Source organism: Periplaneta americana, chromosome 14 (genome assembly GCF_040183065.1).
Source record: "Periplaneta americana isolate PAMFEO1 chromosome 14, P.americana_PAMFEO1_priV1, whole genome shotgun sequence".
NCBI lineage: Eukaryota > Metazoa > Arthropoda > Insecta > Blattodea > Blattidae > Periplaneta > Periplaneta americana.
In genome coordinates, this window is record NC_091130.1 from 128536859 (window position 1) to 128553028 (window position 16170).

Below are 16170 nucleotides of genomic sequence, written 5' to 3' on the forward strand. Positions count from 1 at the left end.
ATTCATTCTCTTATTATGAACGTGGTTACTATATATAAATTTAAGTGCAGTAATTTTTTCCCTCAATTGTGGTTACTAGACTTTGTATCATTCACCCAAGATTCCCTATCTATGAGCGATGTATCAAAGCTGTAGATCTTTTTAATGCTGTAGGTATTGCCTTCAGTGAACCATGTGAGGTGAATGGAGCAATAGTAGAATACTGCTAGGGGAAACGGGAATCCACCTCGAAAACCTATGACTAAACATGTCACCAAGAATTCCAATTGAACCCGCTGAGATTCGAACCCAAATTATCAGTGTAGAAAGCTGTTGGCTCCAGCCACCCAAGTCACTTAATATATGAGTGTGCTCCTACATAATGATATACCAGTAGGCCAAAAGAGAAAACCAAGGAGAGGAGTTCGATCTGTTGCTGTGGATGGAGCCCTGGTGTAGCTCAATGCTAGAGCATTCAGTGCATATAGCTGAAGGTCCTGAATTCGAGTCCTGTTGCCAGAGCGAATTTTTCTTCATTAATAATAATAATAAATTAAATTAATGTAAGAATAAGGGAAAAATATTATTTTCTGCAATGAAGAGAGTTTGTGAATAAACTATATATTTTTTATATTTGATATTTGATATATTTGGTCACAGCACTTCTTTACATGTAATGGTGTACCTCACATTTCTGTATCCGGTGCCACCATTAACACTTACAGTAACACATATTTGCAGTACATGTCTACACAACTTCTACCAATTAAACTATGTACTTTTTTTTATTATTACTTGTTCAATCTCCCTTTCAGTATTTCTCCTACATTTCGTTTGCTATTCTCTATTTGATCATTAATCGTAATATATCTAAATTTATATATGCCTTTCAAACCCCCTTTTTCCTCTAACTACTATTCACTAAGATTTCAATTTCACTTATTCTCTACAAATTATCATATTGAATTATTTGCCTTACTTGTTCTTTGACCTTTTCTCCTATCTGTCTCTTATATTCATTTACTGTTCCAACGTTCAAATGTCAGTACTAATTTTATGCTGTCACTTGTTCATTTCTTTTAACACTTTTTCACTTTTCACTCATTCATATTTGCGCTCACTTTCAACTTTCTCTCTATTCCACTTACACCTAATCCTTTCACAATACTCTCACTTCCTATAAATCTTATATTTCTCTCTACACATCAGCTTATACACTTTCTCGCTCTCCTATACTTCTCTATCATTTATAATTACAATTACCCTTTACTAGCACTTTTTGATCATATCCCCACATTTTTTAATCGTATCTAATAACATTGCTATATCCTCAGCTGTCGCAGGTTCTGACCTTTCTTTACTGCTTGTCTCTGCTTTATTTCTATCTCTGTCATAAACTATATATAGTACCTTTTCTCCTAATTAAGGATCATAAAATCTGTTTAAAGAACAAGCATTATATAGTACATATTCTCCATTATTTGTTAGTTATTTACTTATTTGCAGTTCATGTTTTGTCAGTTGAATACAAACATACTTGCGGGCGTGTTTATTATAGCTTTTCTACAGATTATTCACCTTTTTTCATTAATTCTTTTCTCTCTAGGTCGACCAATTTCATTTTCCCATAGCTTGTACATCTCTTTATTTTGAATTTTGTCCCACTATTCTTTCTTTCTGGCTGCTACATTGTGTTCTTGAGCTGTTGTAATTTGAAGAACATTAAAAAACATTAACATTTGCGAACTATGATAATATTTTAGACAGCTATTCCTAAAAGAGATCTTTTAATACTAAGCAAGCATGTTAAAAATTAACCACTATATGGTAGCATACGAAAAATACTTTTAACACAGATTTTCAACTGTTTGCGTCGATTGTCAGTTGTTTCCCACCAGATGTCACATAACAGCAATCACAGCTGAAGGGTCTACTGAAGGAACATGCTAAGTCACTTTTCATAAACTTTTCAGGGGAGCATTTCTTAACTGTAATACAACCATAAGACGTTATGAATTTACATCCAATTTAGTTTAATTTACCATGTTACAATGCAGGCTTTTTGCCATTCTGATTTACTAGAAAGGTAATTCACTTTATGACCTACCAGATGGGATCAAAAAACAAAAAGTGACTTAGCATCTTCTTTCCGTGGACCCTTCAACTGATAAATAATATGATTCAAACAATGGCAGCCTACTTTTATCAATTATTTTGTTTAAGAAATGTACACAAATTAAATAAATTGCTTCAACAATTATTTGTTTGATAAATATACCGGTATGAAACAATTAAGAATTAAATTTAATTATAAAAAATTAGGTGCCATTCGGTTTGAACTGGGAACCTCTCAATTAGCAGTCATATACTCTACCAGTGAGCTATGTCAGCATTTGGTTTTAATGTGATAAAGTTTTACTCTTACAATGAGGAAGAATGCAGCAGAGGATAAGTCGTAGGAATTGTACAACATGCATGTTAAAAATTATTTTATTTTGTTTGTAGGGTTGCTTCACTCAACTTGCAGCCTCGTTTTGCAAACATTCCTACTCACTACTCACAAAATAAAATGTCATTTTTAGCAATTGTATCGTAAATAATTATTTCTACTACAAAATAATAATTTAATATAGTTTATATAACTTATTGTGCTTTTTAGAGTTATAGTATTGTTTTTTTTTTACCAACAGATGAATCCGACAGTGATTGAGGGAGATACTCAGAATGTGGGAAAGAAGATATACAAATGCTCAAAATGCGGGAAGAATTATTTACATAACAGAAGTTTGTGGAGACATATGACTCAGGAATGTGGCAAGGAACCAAAATTCCAGTGTCCATTTTGTCCACACAGATCCAAACGTAAATGTAATATTAAATCCCACATTCTATACAAACATGTACAGAAATGAACTTCACTCGCTGTTCAAAGGTATGCTTCAGAGCTACAAAATTTAATGATACTATCAGCTTTTTTTCGTAACATATGTAACATACTTCTCATCACAATGACCGAAAATGTGTGCATGATTTGTATTCATAAATTGCTGTTAGTCATTGTCATGTATTGACACAGATATTAAAAGATGGAACGTCCTTATGTACCACTTACTCTAAATTATTACGAATGATCTTCACCAAAGAGTAGGCAAATAGCATAACAGTAGGCCTATTATATTTAAGTGACTGTGTTAACACTTCCATGATTATTTCTGATTATACCTTCTTTTGTTTTTGTGTTCCTCAGAGTATAGCTTGTATTGCTAAAGAAGAGAATTTTTTGCAGTTTTTTGCATTCTTCTTTGCAATTTAAAACTCTGTTTTACCACGTTAACATTGTACATATATGGAAATTAATCCTATAAGTTCGTTAAGTATTATTCTATCCTACTGTTAAAAATGTGGGTACCGTATGTCTTGAACCTCGATGATGTTTATGTACATGTGTGGCTATCAATTTATTTCCAAAGAAAATGTTAGTTTTCACATTAAATTAATTGTTCTTATTATTGAATTACAACAATTTTTAAACATAATATGAAAGTTAGGTGTACCAATACTTGAATATATAAAAATATGAATAAAAATGTACTGGATCAAGTATGTTTCCAGGAATATAAATATAACGTAATATGTTTATGTGGTATCCTTTATGCCTGCTTATATTAGTCTCTTTCTGTATAATTAATAGTAAATATTATACCTAGATGAATGTATATATAAAGACATGATGTATTTCTACTTATGTGAATGTAATATCTTGCACTAAGAATTTCTAGTATGTAGCTGAAGAATATATAATTGACTGAATAATAAAGATTGCCTATGTATCATTTTATAGTAAATTATTCAGTTTTGCCGTAAAGTACAGTGTTTCTGCTACTTCAAGCAATGAACATGTCTAATTTTGAATATGGTGCGTTTTTAATTTAGTATTATTGTGTTAGTGATTCCCTTTTCCTGAATTGACTAAGTATCTTTGATTAAGATCCATACTTTTTGTGGCAATGATTCCAAATTTGAAATTGTTTTCACATCGTATTTTTTATTGTCTCCTCAAACTTCTAATTTAAAGTTACATGTCAGAATTTCAGTTAAGTTATTCTTTCATTTAAGTAGGCTATGTTTTGAACTACTTATGTTGTAATACAGAGCAGTCAAATTAATTATCTTTCAGCCGGTAGAGGGCAGGAGCTGACGCATGACTTAGGGTCACGTTTCTGAATATACATGGCTGCTTTGTGTGATCAGTTGAGTCTAAGTGCTGCTATTGCGTGGTTTGTTTCACAACGAATAGACATTATTGTCAGTGTTCTTTATTTCTGTATAATTTCTGTATGTTTTTTCAGTGTAATTTCAGTGTGTAGACATTACTGTCAGAGTTCTTTATTTCTGTATAATTTCCGTATGATTTTTCAAGTGTAATTGCGTTGTGTGTGTGTCTATGTGTGTGTGCATGCATGTGCAGGTGTGTGGGAATGAGGAGGTGTTTGAGTGTGTGTATGATTTTTATCCCATTGAAATTGCAGCCGTAAAGTTAATGCTAGAACACATGTGTGGCATATATGTGAAAACTGAATCATGTCGAAAGGTCTGTAGGTAATTGCCATAGAAATTCCCTGGCATTCAAGTTTCAAACAGAGATATAGTTAGGCAACTGGTTCTTAAATTAAGAGAGACTGATTTGCTAAACGCTAGATTTTGTAGATGAAAAAGAACAGTTTTAACGGGAGAAAAAACTGGATGACATTGGAGCATCTATAGAATGCTCTCCAACGTAATCCCTACATTGTCTGTGTCATGAAGTAGGCATTTCAAAAAGGATGATTTCATGTGGCAACTAAACTGTTAAAATTGAAACGGTGCAGGGAGTGTAGTACAAGAATTATAGTCTTGTGACAGCGTAAGTTGAGTGAATTTCTGTAATTGACCTTTACAGAATATTAGTGATGGTACGGTTGACCCAGAGTTAATTATTTTCTCTGGAGAGGCATGGTTTTATTTACATGTTTATATCTGTACACAAAATAACAGATATTGGAGTGCGGGAAATCTACAGAATTCACGAAGTTCCATACATAATGCAAAAATTTGTGTATAGTGTGCTGTCACTGCCAGAAGAATAATAGGGCCTATATTTTTAGACAATAATAAATGCAGAGAGGTACCACATACAAATACTCTCAAATTTCTTCCCGCTGTCAGATAACGGAGAGAATACGGGTATTTTTAACAAAATTCCACCACAGTTCACACTGCTGATGATTCTTTGGATCATATGAGGGAGGTTTTTAATGATAGAATTATTTCCAAAAGTTTATGGCCTGCATGTTCGCCAGACCTTACTGTGTGCGACTGTCTATAGAAGAACATACACACCATGAACTGAAAGACAATGTAAGAACAGAAATTACTAGAATTACTGAACAAGAACTTTTGTGTGTTAATGCAAATTTGATTATAAGATGCCAGAAATGAGTGAATCAGGATGACCACGACTTTGAGTAACTCTTATAACACATATTAATTCTCATTACGCAATAAATTATAATTGTTTGTATCCTTTACATAATATATACGTAAAAATGGACGGAATGTTATGGAGCGAAAATCCCGAAAATAAGGCACAACCACACTGCACTCTATTGGCCAAAAAATAATCTGACTGCTCTGTAATATAATATACATATATTTTGTGTACCTCAGTAATACATAACAAGAAATATATAGCCTCATTTTTGATTAGCATAATAATAGTCTTCAAGTTTTGTTTGCATACCATGTTTTAACATACCAGTACTAGAAATTCTCATTTCTCAGAATCATTATTGAGTGCTGTAGATATTTTTTCTTCATCTTAGGACTAACATTTTAGATAAAGACATGAAAAAAAAAGTGGCAAACTTTTTATGCTGTATCTTAATACAGTGACACGCAATTATAATGATAAGTTTCCACAATAATTGTCACAGAAAGTATAAATAAATTCGCCATTTTAAGAAGACAAAGATGTGAGTTCCGTTCATAGCTGTGAATAGCTGGTGTATGACACGATTTCTGTTCTGATTTTGAAAATTGTTCTGTTGTTCTTAAGATAGTGGAACAATTAATTGATTTAACAGTATTTGAGTAATATGTCCTTTAATTTTTTATAAAGAGTTATCGGTACTATGATTAGATGGTGCACGCCATGATCTCATTTTCTGATTTCAGTATTGCAGTCTTATACATTCAGGCTTCCTTGCGACCATTTATATACATGTCAAAAGATTTATTTCATCCTCCCCAAGGGAATTTTTAATTGCTTAACATGACTTACTTACAAATGGCTTTTAAGGAACCCGCAGGTTCATTGCCGCCCTCACATAAGCCCACCACGGTCCCTATCCTGTGCAAGATTAATCCAGTCTCTTATCATCATATTCCACCTCTCTCAAATCCATTTTAATATTATCCTTCCATCTATGTCTCGGCCTTCCCAAAGGTCTTTTTCCCTCCGGTCTCCCAACTATCTATATGCATTTCTGGATTTGCCCATACGTACTACATGCCCTGCCCATCTCAAATGTCTGGATTTAATGTTCATAATTATGTCAGGTGAAGAATACAATGCGTGCAGTTCTGTGTTGTGTATCTTTCTCCATTCTCCTGTAACTTCACCCCTCTTAGCTCCAAATATTTTCCTAAGAACCTTATTCTCAAACACTGTTAATCTCTGTTCCTCTCTCAAAGTGGGAATCCAAGTTTCACAACCATACAGAACAACCGGTAATATAACTGTTTTATAAATTCTAGCTTTCAGATTTTTTGACAGCAGACTAGATGACAAAAGCTTCTCAATCGAATAATAACAGGAATTTCCCATATTTATTCTGCGTTTAATTTCCTCCCAAGTGTCATTTATATTTGTTACTGTTGCTCCAAGATATTTGAATTTTCTACCTCTTCGAAGGATAGATCTCCAATTTTTATGTTTTCATTTTGTACAATATTCTGGTCACGAGACATAATCATATACTTTGTTTTCGGGATTTACTTCCAAACCTATTGCTTTACTTGCTTCAAGTAAAATTTACGTGTTTTCCCTAATTGTTAACATGACTTACTCACATTAAATTATTAGTAACATGATGGTGGTATCAAATATTAAATGTTCCGGTACCCTTATCATTGAATCATAATATAATATGTAACTAGCAGAATGGTGAGGTGAATTTCGATTCTGAAAATAGAAACATATATTACTGGTATACAACATTTTTGGTACAGTAGTATTATAAAATCGCAAAGACCACATAGAACAGATGAAGGTGAATATGTTACTTGAATTAATATATGTATTGGAAGCATATACAAGTTAAAATTATAACAACATATTCATTGTAAAAGTTTAAGTACTCACAAAATGCATGTTTTATCATTTTATTGGAACCACCTCATCTATACTAATAATAAATCTGTAGCCGAAATTTTTCTGGTAATTTTCGATTTTCCAAAAATAATTGGTCCTAACATATATAATTAACCACCCTGAAACCGAAAATCGCTTTTTTGAAATTTTTGTTTGTATATCTGTCTGTCTATCTGTCTGTTTGTTACCTTTTCACGCGATAATGGCTGAACGGATTTCGATGAAAATTGGAATATAAATTAAGTTCGTTGTAACTTAGATTTTAGGCTATATGGCATTCAAAATACATTATTTAAAAGGGGGGTTATAAGGGGGCCTGAATTAAATAAATCGAAATATCTCGCTTATTATTGATTTTTGTGAAAAATGTTACATAACAAAAGTTTCTTTAAAAATAATTTGCGATAAGTTTTATTCCTTGAAAAATTTTGATAGGACTGATATTTAATGAGATAAATGAGTTTTAAAATTAAAATAACTGCCATCTAAGGCGGTGTAATGAATTAAAAAACAAATGACTTCGTCTATAAGGGGCCTTGGACAGCAACAATCGAAAGCTATGAAAGATAGCCTACAGAGAATGTTTCTGTGTTTGTATGAAGTAATATCGGAAGCTAAATTAACCGATTTGTATAATTAATTGGAAAGTGTAGTTTCTCTAGATGGACATAATGCTATAATGTTATTACAGTAAGTTCTGATATAATATAATATAATATGTACTATTATATTATATAATTTAAGTTATTTGAAGGGTTCACAACATAGTGGGCCAAGCGCCATTTACTAAATACGGTACGTAGAAAACAAAGGATAATCTAAGTTATTACCATAATTCAATGGAAACCTATAACAAGTAAAATAAAGTATACACATTAAATATAAATGATGTCAATCTTCATTAAACTATGGTTGCATGTAATAAAAATTAAGAAACAGGTTAAAGGAATTGTCATTGCACCAAATGAGTGTCTTTGGACCAAAATGATCGCATTTTAATTATTTGGATGTAATTTAAATTAAGTAACATAGTAAACGATTTATCCTTCTATCAAACACGAATGTTCCCTGGATCAAACATCCTATTTTAATTATGTAATTACTTTATATTTATTTCTAATGGGTGCAGCGGAGCGCACGGGTACAGCTAGTTGTAATATAATATAATTTTTATTTCACCGGCCTTATGATTATCTGTTTACTTTTTTGCTGTTTCAGAAGTATATGAATCATATAATTATGGATATCCATCACAGACCATCAGCACGGAGATACATTCAAATGATTGGACTGACACATCAAGAAGCTTGATAAATCAGTTAGAAGAGGTAGGACTTTTAATAATAATTGTAATATTGGTATAGTTCTATATGAATGAAGTTTATATACAGTAGGCCTATGTATGTTTTCCTCTGACATTATTTCTTCTTATTCTATCCAGCAAATATCCCGGTATGGTGGTCAGAAGTTTCAAGCTCTTACCTGGAAAAAGACTGATTATGCAGAAAAATCTGGAAAAGAGATATTCAAGTGTACGACTTGTGGGAAGAATTATTTACATCGAAGGAGTCTATGGCGACATATGAACCAAGAGTGTGGCCAGGAACCACGATTCCAGTGTCCATACTGCCCACTTAGATCCAAACACAAGTTCAACATTGAATCACATATTAAGTACAAACACAACAAACCAGTATGAGCTATAAAAACACTGTAATATATTCCATAACATATGATTGCACTTTGGGTCTTTTTTAATGTTTTATGACAACAACTCACTTTTAAAGATATTTCTGATTACAGTTTGGGAATTCTCAGGATCGGTATAAATCTTATCGTACTCTGTTCTGACTTAGTTTCTCGTAAGTGTACTCAGCTTAAGTATTTAGTCAGATAACATGCTAGCTCCCTGGTATGCTTGTCAGAGGACGTGGTGTGGTCATGTAATAATATTGAGAACAAAAATATTAATTTCTTTCTTCTTTTCTGATAATATGAACTGCCAATATTAGAAAAGAGCTTTCACACGCACTTCCATCTGTTGACTTGCAATCTTCTAGTGTCAAAGTTTGAAAAGTTTACGAGTTATTACTCACAACAGCAATTCTTACATTTGCGTTGGGCATGTAGGCAGGAAAATTTTAATTTTTCTGTTCTTAAAATTTTTGTTAAACAAACATAGTAGAATGTGTAAGAAATAAACACTAATGTATTATTCACTAATGTGTTAGGATTAAATGACTGTAATGATTGTTAACAGAAGCCAAATTAGTTCAGTAGTTGGACGGAATTGCTGTAGACTGCAAAGGTCTACGTTTGCAAAGACAAATGATTTTCGTTCATTTCACAATGGCTCTGAAGTTCATTTGTGGATATTAATGATTCTTTTAAGATATGGGTGAAATTTTGGGCATTTTTGGTCAAAAATTTGTTTTTAATTTTATTGCATAAAATTACTCTATAGTCCCCAATGTATGAGTCTGCAAAGTTTCAGCCCCCTGTGACGCTAGGAACTGTCATTAATTCGCCATATTTAAATTGCTGTGCTATTTATAATTTAAAAGTGATTTTTCTCAAATTACATTTTTTGCTCCTTTCTATATATTCAAAATCTAAAGGCTTTTACAATTTTCAAGCTATCAACCTGAAAATTTTTCTGCATGTTCTATAAAGTATGGTTAACAAATAAAAATATCAGATTTTTGACATGTTCATTACTTTTTAAATTAAAAAATAATAATTTGTATAAAAATAGGTGCTAGAAAATTAAAAGAATAACTTTTGACAAAATAATAATTTTTTTTTTCTATTCTAAGAATACATTTCTAAAATATGAATGCTCAGTACTTTTTAGGTACATCAAAGATACTGTAATTTTTTTTCTATATCATACTTAACATTTGTATGAGGAGATAGATTTTGAAAATATGCCCCAATTGTTTTAGAAAAGGGCGTAACTCAGAAAATATCTGGGTAACATGCATGAAAATTTGTAGCATATATATATATATATATATATATATATATATATATATATATATATATATATATATCATAGTGGAATAAGTGTGCCAAAAATGAACCAACTAGCTCAAAAACTACAGAAGTTATAAATTTCACTCATCTCCTCTCTTAATGATACAACAGTTGGAGTATGTTTTAAATATTTCATCTTTATTGATATTGAGATCATAAAATCATTAAAGTTCTAACTTTTACGCCTTCCTGTGTGCCTTTAGGCCTTGTATGAGAAACATAATACCACATCCTTATACATTATAAATCTGTGGCTTAAAAAGTTAGTAAATATAATAACTATAATTCTATTAACACAAATGTTTGTAACTTGTATCTCATATATGGGGAAGGCAATAAAAGCAAGAACTATAACAGGAACTTACTTGCATTTCTTTCATCTTACGAAGTAGTAATGATATCTTGATCTCTGTGTAACAGTTATATTTTATAGCCATAACACACCAGAATGCTGTTTCTGAGCGTTTACTTGATGTTTCTGTATCTGAAATTACCTACAAGAACTGGTTTCATAACTGCCACATAAACATTATATTGAAAGGCATAGGAGAGTGTGACAGGAAAGTGCATTTCAGAAGTTAATTTGTTAAAAAAAAAAAAATCTTCTAATGATTACTGTGTAATGAAAATCACGTAGGTGATAAATGGTTATGTTACCAAATAAGGAATACATACAGGTATATTACTGTAAGAACTATATTATTTCATGCTACAATAATAATAACGATATTAATAATAAATCATTACATGAAGTTGAAGTTTTATGTGTGTGTGCAGTTTCCTTAAGAAGTCCTTATTTGTTATTATTATTATTTTTTTTAATTATTGTCATCAGCAAATGGAGACCCTCACAAGAAGTCCTTGTTAGTAAATTTCAATATTTTTTTCGTGAGAGATTATAGAAAGCTTGCACGACATGCTTGCATGACTGTAGAAAATACTGTTAAAATTCAGTGAGAAGTAAAAATTACGAATTATAAAAGAAATGAGCATTAGTCCAGCCAATGGATAGTTGACTATTTACTGGAGAAGGACTGTCTTCATGGGTGTTTTACTTATCATGAACGCAAATTGACACATATTTCGTGTATTATTACTTTTTTTTAAATGTGATGTGAGCTGCAAGAAGAAGAAACCCAAACCCTAACTGAAGTGGTTTACAATGAACTTTATGTTGTCAGCATCCTGCTGGGTACATTAAATTTGATTTATTTATTTATTATAGTTAGTAAAGAATTTGACACCTTCTTACCAAACAGATTGGATTTTGGACCCAACACTTACTGTATTATTCATGACGGATGAAGTGGCTGTGATAGATTATCTATATGTTCTGGTATTATAAATTGCCCTGCCAATTTCATTCTACAATTTCTGCATTATTGCTGCATCATTATCTTTCCGACTGAATAACTGTAGTAGTTTAAAATGGTCATTAAATAAAGAACTACTGTACTTACTTATTTAGCTGTATACTTTACATTTGATAGTTATGTTTTAGCTGAAACTGTTTTTAAATATATATAGAAATATTATATATCCTTTCTCTCATCTGTACGAACAGAAATATGTTACACAAATCTGACTTTTTCAGAGATAACTCCCTGTAAAATAACTTGAATAATTTAAAGGGAAAATTGTTCCAGGGCTGAGTATCGAACCTGGGACCTTTGGCTGAGCATGCCAATGCTCTATCGACTGAGCTACCCAGGAACTATACCAGACCCCTGAAAATTTTCCGAGTCTTGTATAGTTCCTGGGTAGCTCAGTTGATAGCCTGGAACAATTTTTCCCTTGAAATTATTCAGAAATCTGTCAGTTCCTAAAATAATTGCATATTTAATAAAACAAAGATATGAGTTATAGTTACTTGATTTCTTGGTAGTATGCCACAAAAGAAATTACTTTGATTACATTAACATAATCATAATAATTGTCCCTTTTGTCATTACTCTTTTTGTCATTGTCCTTGTCATCATAATGATCATATTCCATCAATCATTATGGTTACAGTGAAGAGGGTCTTATACTAAATTAACAATTAAAAGAAGGGATTAAATTATAAGAACGATGTTCTTCACGCCTTATTCATGTTTTTTCATGCGATAAGTTTTACTGAAATGTTATCTTTTGTTTCAGAATGTCATGAATCATGGTCTCTTTATGAATATCCATTCCATTCCTCCATCAGTGTTGGGGAGGTGTATTCTCTCGATGACACTCTGACGGAAAGAAATCTGATGAATCAATGGAAAGAGGTGGGACATATTACAAGTAATATTCAATTAGTAAAACAATAGTACCGAACGTAATAAATTCTGTCCCACCTACATTAGAAATCCATCACTTGCATCCTTACCTTCTTACTTGTAATTCGAAATCTAATTCTGATAATGTGTATTATACTAAATTAAAGATTTTATAATTTTTAATTTGTATGTGAAAAACAGTGATTTGAAATTGTATTCTTGGGTAAAAAGAATTTACTGAATATTTTTATTGTAGTCAGTAAATTAATATATAATCATTCATGAGCATGTTGTTGTTTGATAACATAGAATTTTAGCAGGTTTTTCTTAGACTGTATGAAAAAATAGATTACCGGTATGTCAACTTTTTTTAAAATCTCAATCTGTGTACAACGTTTCTATTTTCTTGTTGACTAGGATATATTTAGAGTTACTAAAAGTAATGATTGTAATACAAAAAAGAAAGAAATTAATTCATTAAATGCATGTATGTGATTTTAAAATAATCTTTCTGTAAAATTTGTTTCCTTATTCCTGAAAATTCGTTGCAAGTTTTTGGGAATTTTAATAAGTATTACGTTCTCATTGCAGCACTCTGGATATAATCATTTTTAATAATTCTATATTGAGAGTTTTTAATTTTAAAATAAAATGAATTTCTACAATGTTTATTCTTACAGCAATCATTGATTCAATGTGATAATAAATAAAAATCAATGTAACAGAACTAGCTTAGGAAGAGATATGCAGTTATTTTAATTAACTTTTCAATTGCTATAATTTTGAATACTGGAAGTTATATGGATATGAAGAATTCACAGTAATTTCATTTCTTTCCTTATGTAGTAACACTGCTGTACATATACAGTGAATGAGCAACAAAAGTGAAATGTTTTCTTTCGAACAAAAAGCTACAAAAACTTCAAAATAAAATAATGAAATGAATACCGTTTTATCATGGAGAAATGGAACTAATCTACTATCTTCTGTTTGAATGTTAAGAATAATACGAATAATTTCTCAAACAAAAATTGTCCTACCAGTATTTAGTTCACTTCCATTCCACTGTATATTTTCCGGTAGTATAATAGAAAATCAGCCCTTGAAGCTTACTGCTTTCTACTGACAACTAGATCTCTGTAATTTAGAGTTGGTCCTTAGCATATTTCTAAGAAGGAATTAATTTCAGTACAGAAGAGCCACCTGACAAGTCATTAAGCAGAGACATTCTTGTTAATACAGCTACTTCATTAGTTGATTTGCTGAAAGTCGGGTGTTTTCATAAGGTGGATGTAATGAAAAATAGGTATTAATAATTATTTTTTGTAATAAGTAACAGAACTTGTTTTAAAAGCCTTTCAGTCATTGTGAATGTTTTTTTGATCAGAAAAGGCATACATTAAAGGTAATGTATTAAGTGTTTCCTTTTGTGATATTAATTTGCAGTGTAGCTCTGACCCAGAAATAATAATAATAATAATAATAATAATAATAATAATAATAATAATAATAATAATAATAATAATAATAATAATAATAATAATAATAATAATAATAATAATAAGAGTAATGGCATTAGTAGTAGTAGTAGTAGTAATAATAATAATAATAATAATAATAATAATAATAATAATAATAATAATAATAATAATATTTCTGAGTAATTATGTTTTATATTAGATTGTCTTTTTTGTAAGTAAATTTGAAAGTTTGTGTGACTTTGAGCTTTTAATGTAATTCATAAAATCGAAATGTAAACATCTGCTATTCGACTCGAAAATCGACTTTCTGATATTACACTGTATCAACATTGGTTTCCTTTTGTATTAGAAACCGTGACCATTGACTGTCATTTCTAAGCTTTTAGAAAATATTTTACATTGATATGATAAAGAATTCTCAAGTATTAAATTTATATTTTCATGATGTATTTTTTCTGAAAAATGACAAAACAAACTGTAACTGAAAGGAAGGATAATTTGTCGTATTAACATTGGTTATTTGGAGAATTGCACTTATTTATTTATATACTTGTACCATATTTAAATGTCACTTGTTAAGTCACATACATTCGACAGCTGTATTTACTTGTTCTTCACATTTCAAAAGCCAGAAATTTTTCCCTTCTGACACGAGTTGCATTCCAAAAATTTACAAGTGTGAACATCTCTTAATGAGTTATATTAATTTTTTTAATTAATGAGCGGTATTGAAGACATATAATTTTTATCTTTGTTCTTTTCCATTGCAGCGTATGTCTGGGAAAAAAATTGGAACTTTATCACAAATTGGATCTTTACGAAGCAGAAACGTCAGAGATGATCGATTTAAATGTTCAGCATGTGGAAGACATTATGTTCATCAAAGTAGTTTCATACGTCATAGAAATATGGAGTGTGGAAAAGAACCAAGATTTCAGTGTCCGTATTGTCCAAAAAAATCAAAACGAAAGTCAAATATCGCAGCTCATATTAAATGTAAGCATTTGCGAACATGAGTTATTTATTGTTACCATTTGAACTTTCGTAACCATGGCTTGGTATATAACTTGGTGATTGATTTTCTCAAGATATTCCATCCCGAATAATCACAGTGGTTTCATGCTATTTGACTGAGAGATTAAACTAATTATTTTGTTTGTTATTTATTTAGAACTAACTATAAAATTAGCAGACTGCCAGTAAGAAGAAAGAAAATACTCATAATTTCGGAACTAATTAATAAGTTTGTGTTGAAATATTGTAATAGAGAACTGTTTAATAAACATGTATGTAAATAAATATAAGTTCGTTATTTGGTCTTCAGATATTCAGATTGTACACAAAAGACTGTCGGTTTTTTAAAGTTGTTTGATTTCTATTAGATGCGGTATAAAATAAACTGTATATGGGATGAAAAAGTAACTTTGCAAGTTTGTACAGATAACCATTGCAGGTGATAAAACATCATAAAATAAACCAAATAAAAAACAAAAACAATTCATGAACATGCTATTTATCTTGCCACTAAGGTAAAATATGAAATATTATTAATTGATTAAGTAGTGGACTTACTCGTGTTAATTATGTAAGATTTGTCCGGCTTACAGCTGTTTCAGTGCTTACGCACCATCCTCAGAGCCTACTAGATCACGGCGTCATCTCGAACTTCTCTGCCTGTTATGTGGGTGTGTTCGATTGTTGAAAGGTGTTGAAGAGTGGAGTCAAGTAGTGTGTGTGTACTGAAGTTGATCTATGTGTTGAGAATTTGATCGGGGTGTGCTTTAGTGTGCTTGTATATTTCATATTGTTCTAGTGTGTTGAGTTTTTGGTTCTTGGGTTGTATGTGTAGGATTCCATGTCCGTATTTATGTTATTGTATGTGTGGTTAGCATTAGTTATGTGTTCGGCGTATGTAGATGTATTGTGTCCTCTGGTTATAGCTTTAATGTATTCTTTGTAGTGTGTTTGGAATGATCTGCCTGTCTATTCTATGTAGAACTTATAACCAGAGAAC

General features: G+C 31.0%; 1 protein-coding gene across 17 annotated transcripts in view; it reads left to right on the plus strand.

The window, feature by feature from the left end:
• Positions 1 to 16170, plus strand: part of LOC138713728 (longitudinals lacking protein, isoforms H/M/V-like) — a 614547-nt gene that overhangs the window by 401412 nt on the left and 196965 nt on the right. Inside the window, exons 5-6 of one of the 17 annotated variants that reach the window (XM_069846065.1) lie at positions 12566 to 12684; positions 14927 to 15374. The exons of the other annotated variants lie outside the window; for them this stretch is intronic. Of the exons in view, the coding sequence (XP_069702166.1) occupies positions 12566 to 12684; positions 14927 to 15172 (365 nt within the window). The 3' untranslated portion in view covers positions 15173 to 15374. Of the gene's footprint in view, positions 1 to 12565; positions 12685 to 14926; positions 15375 to 16170 lie in introns of those variants that run through there. 17 annotated transcript variants of the gene reach the window in all.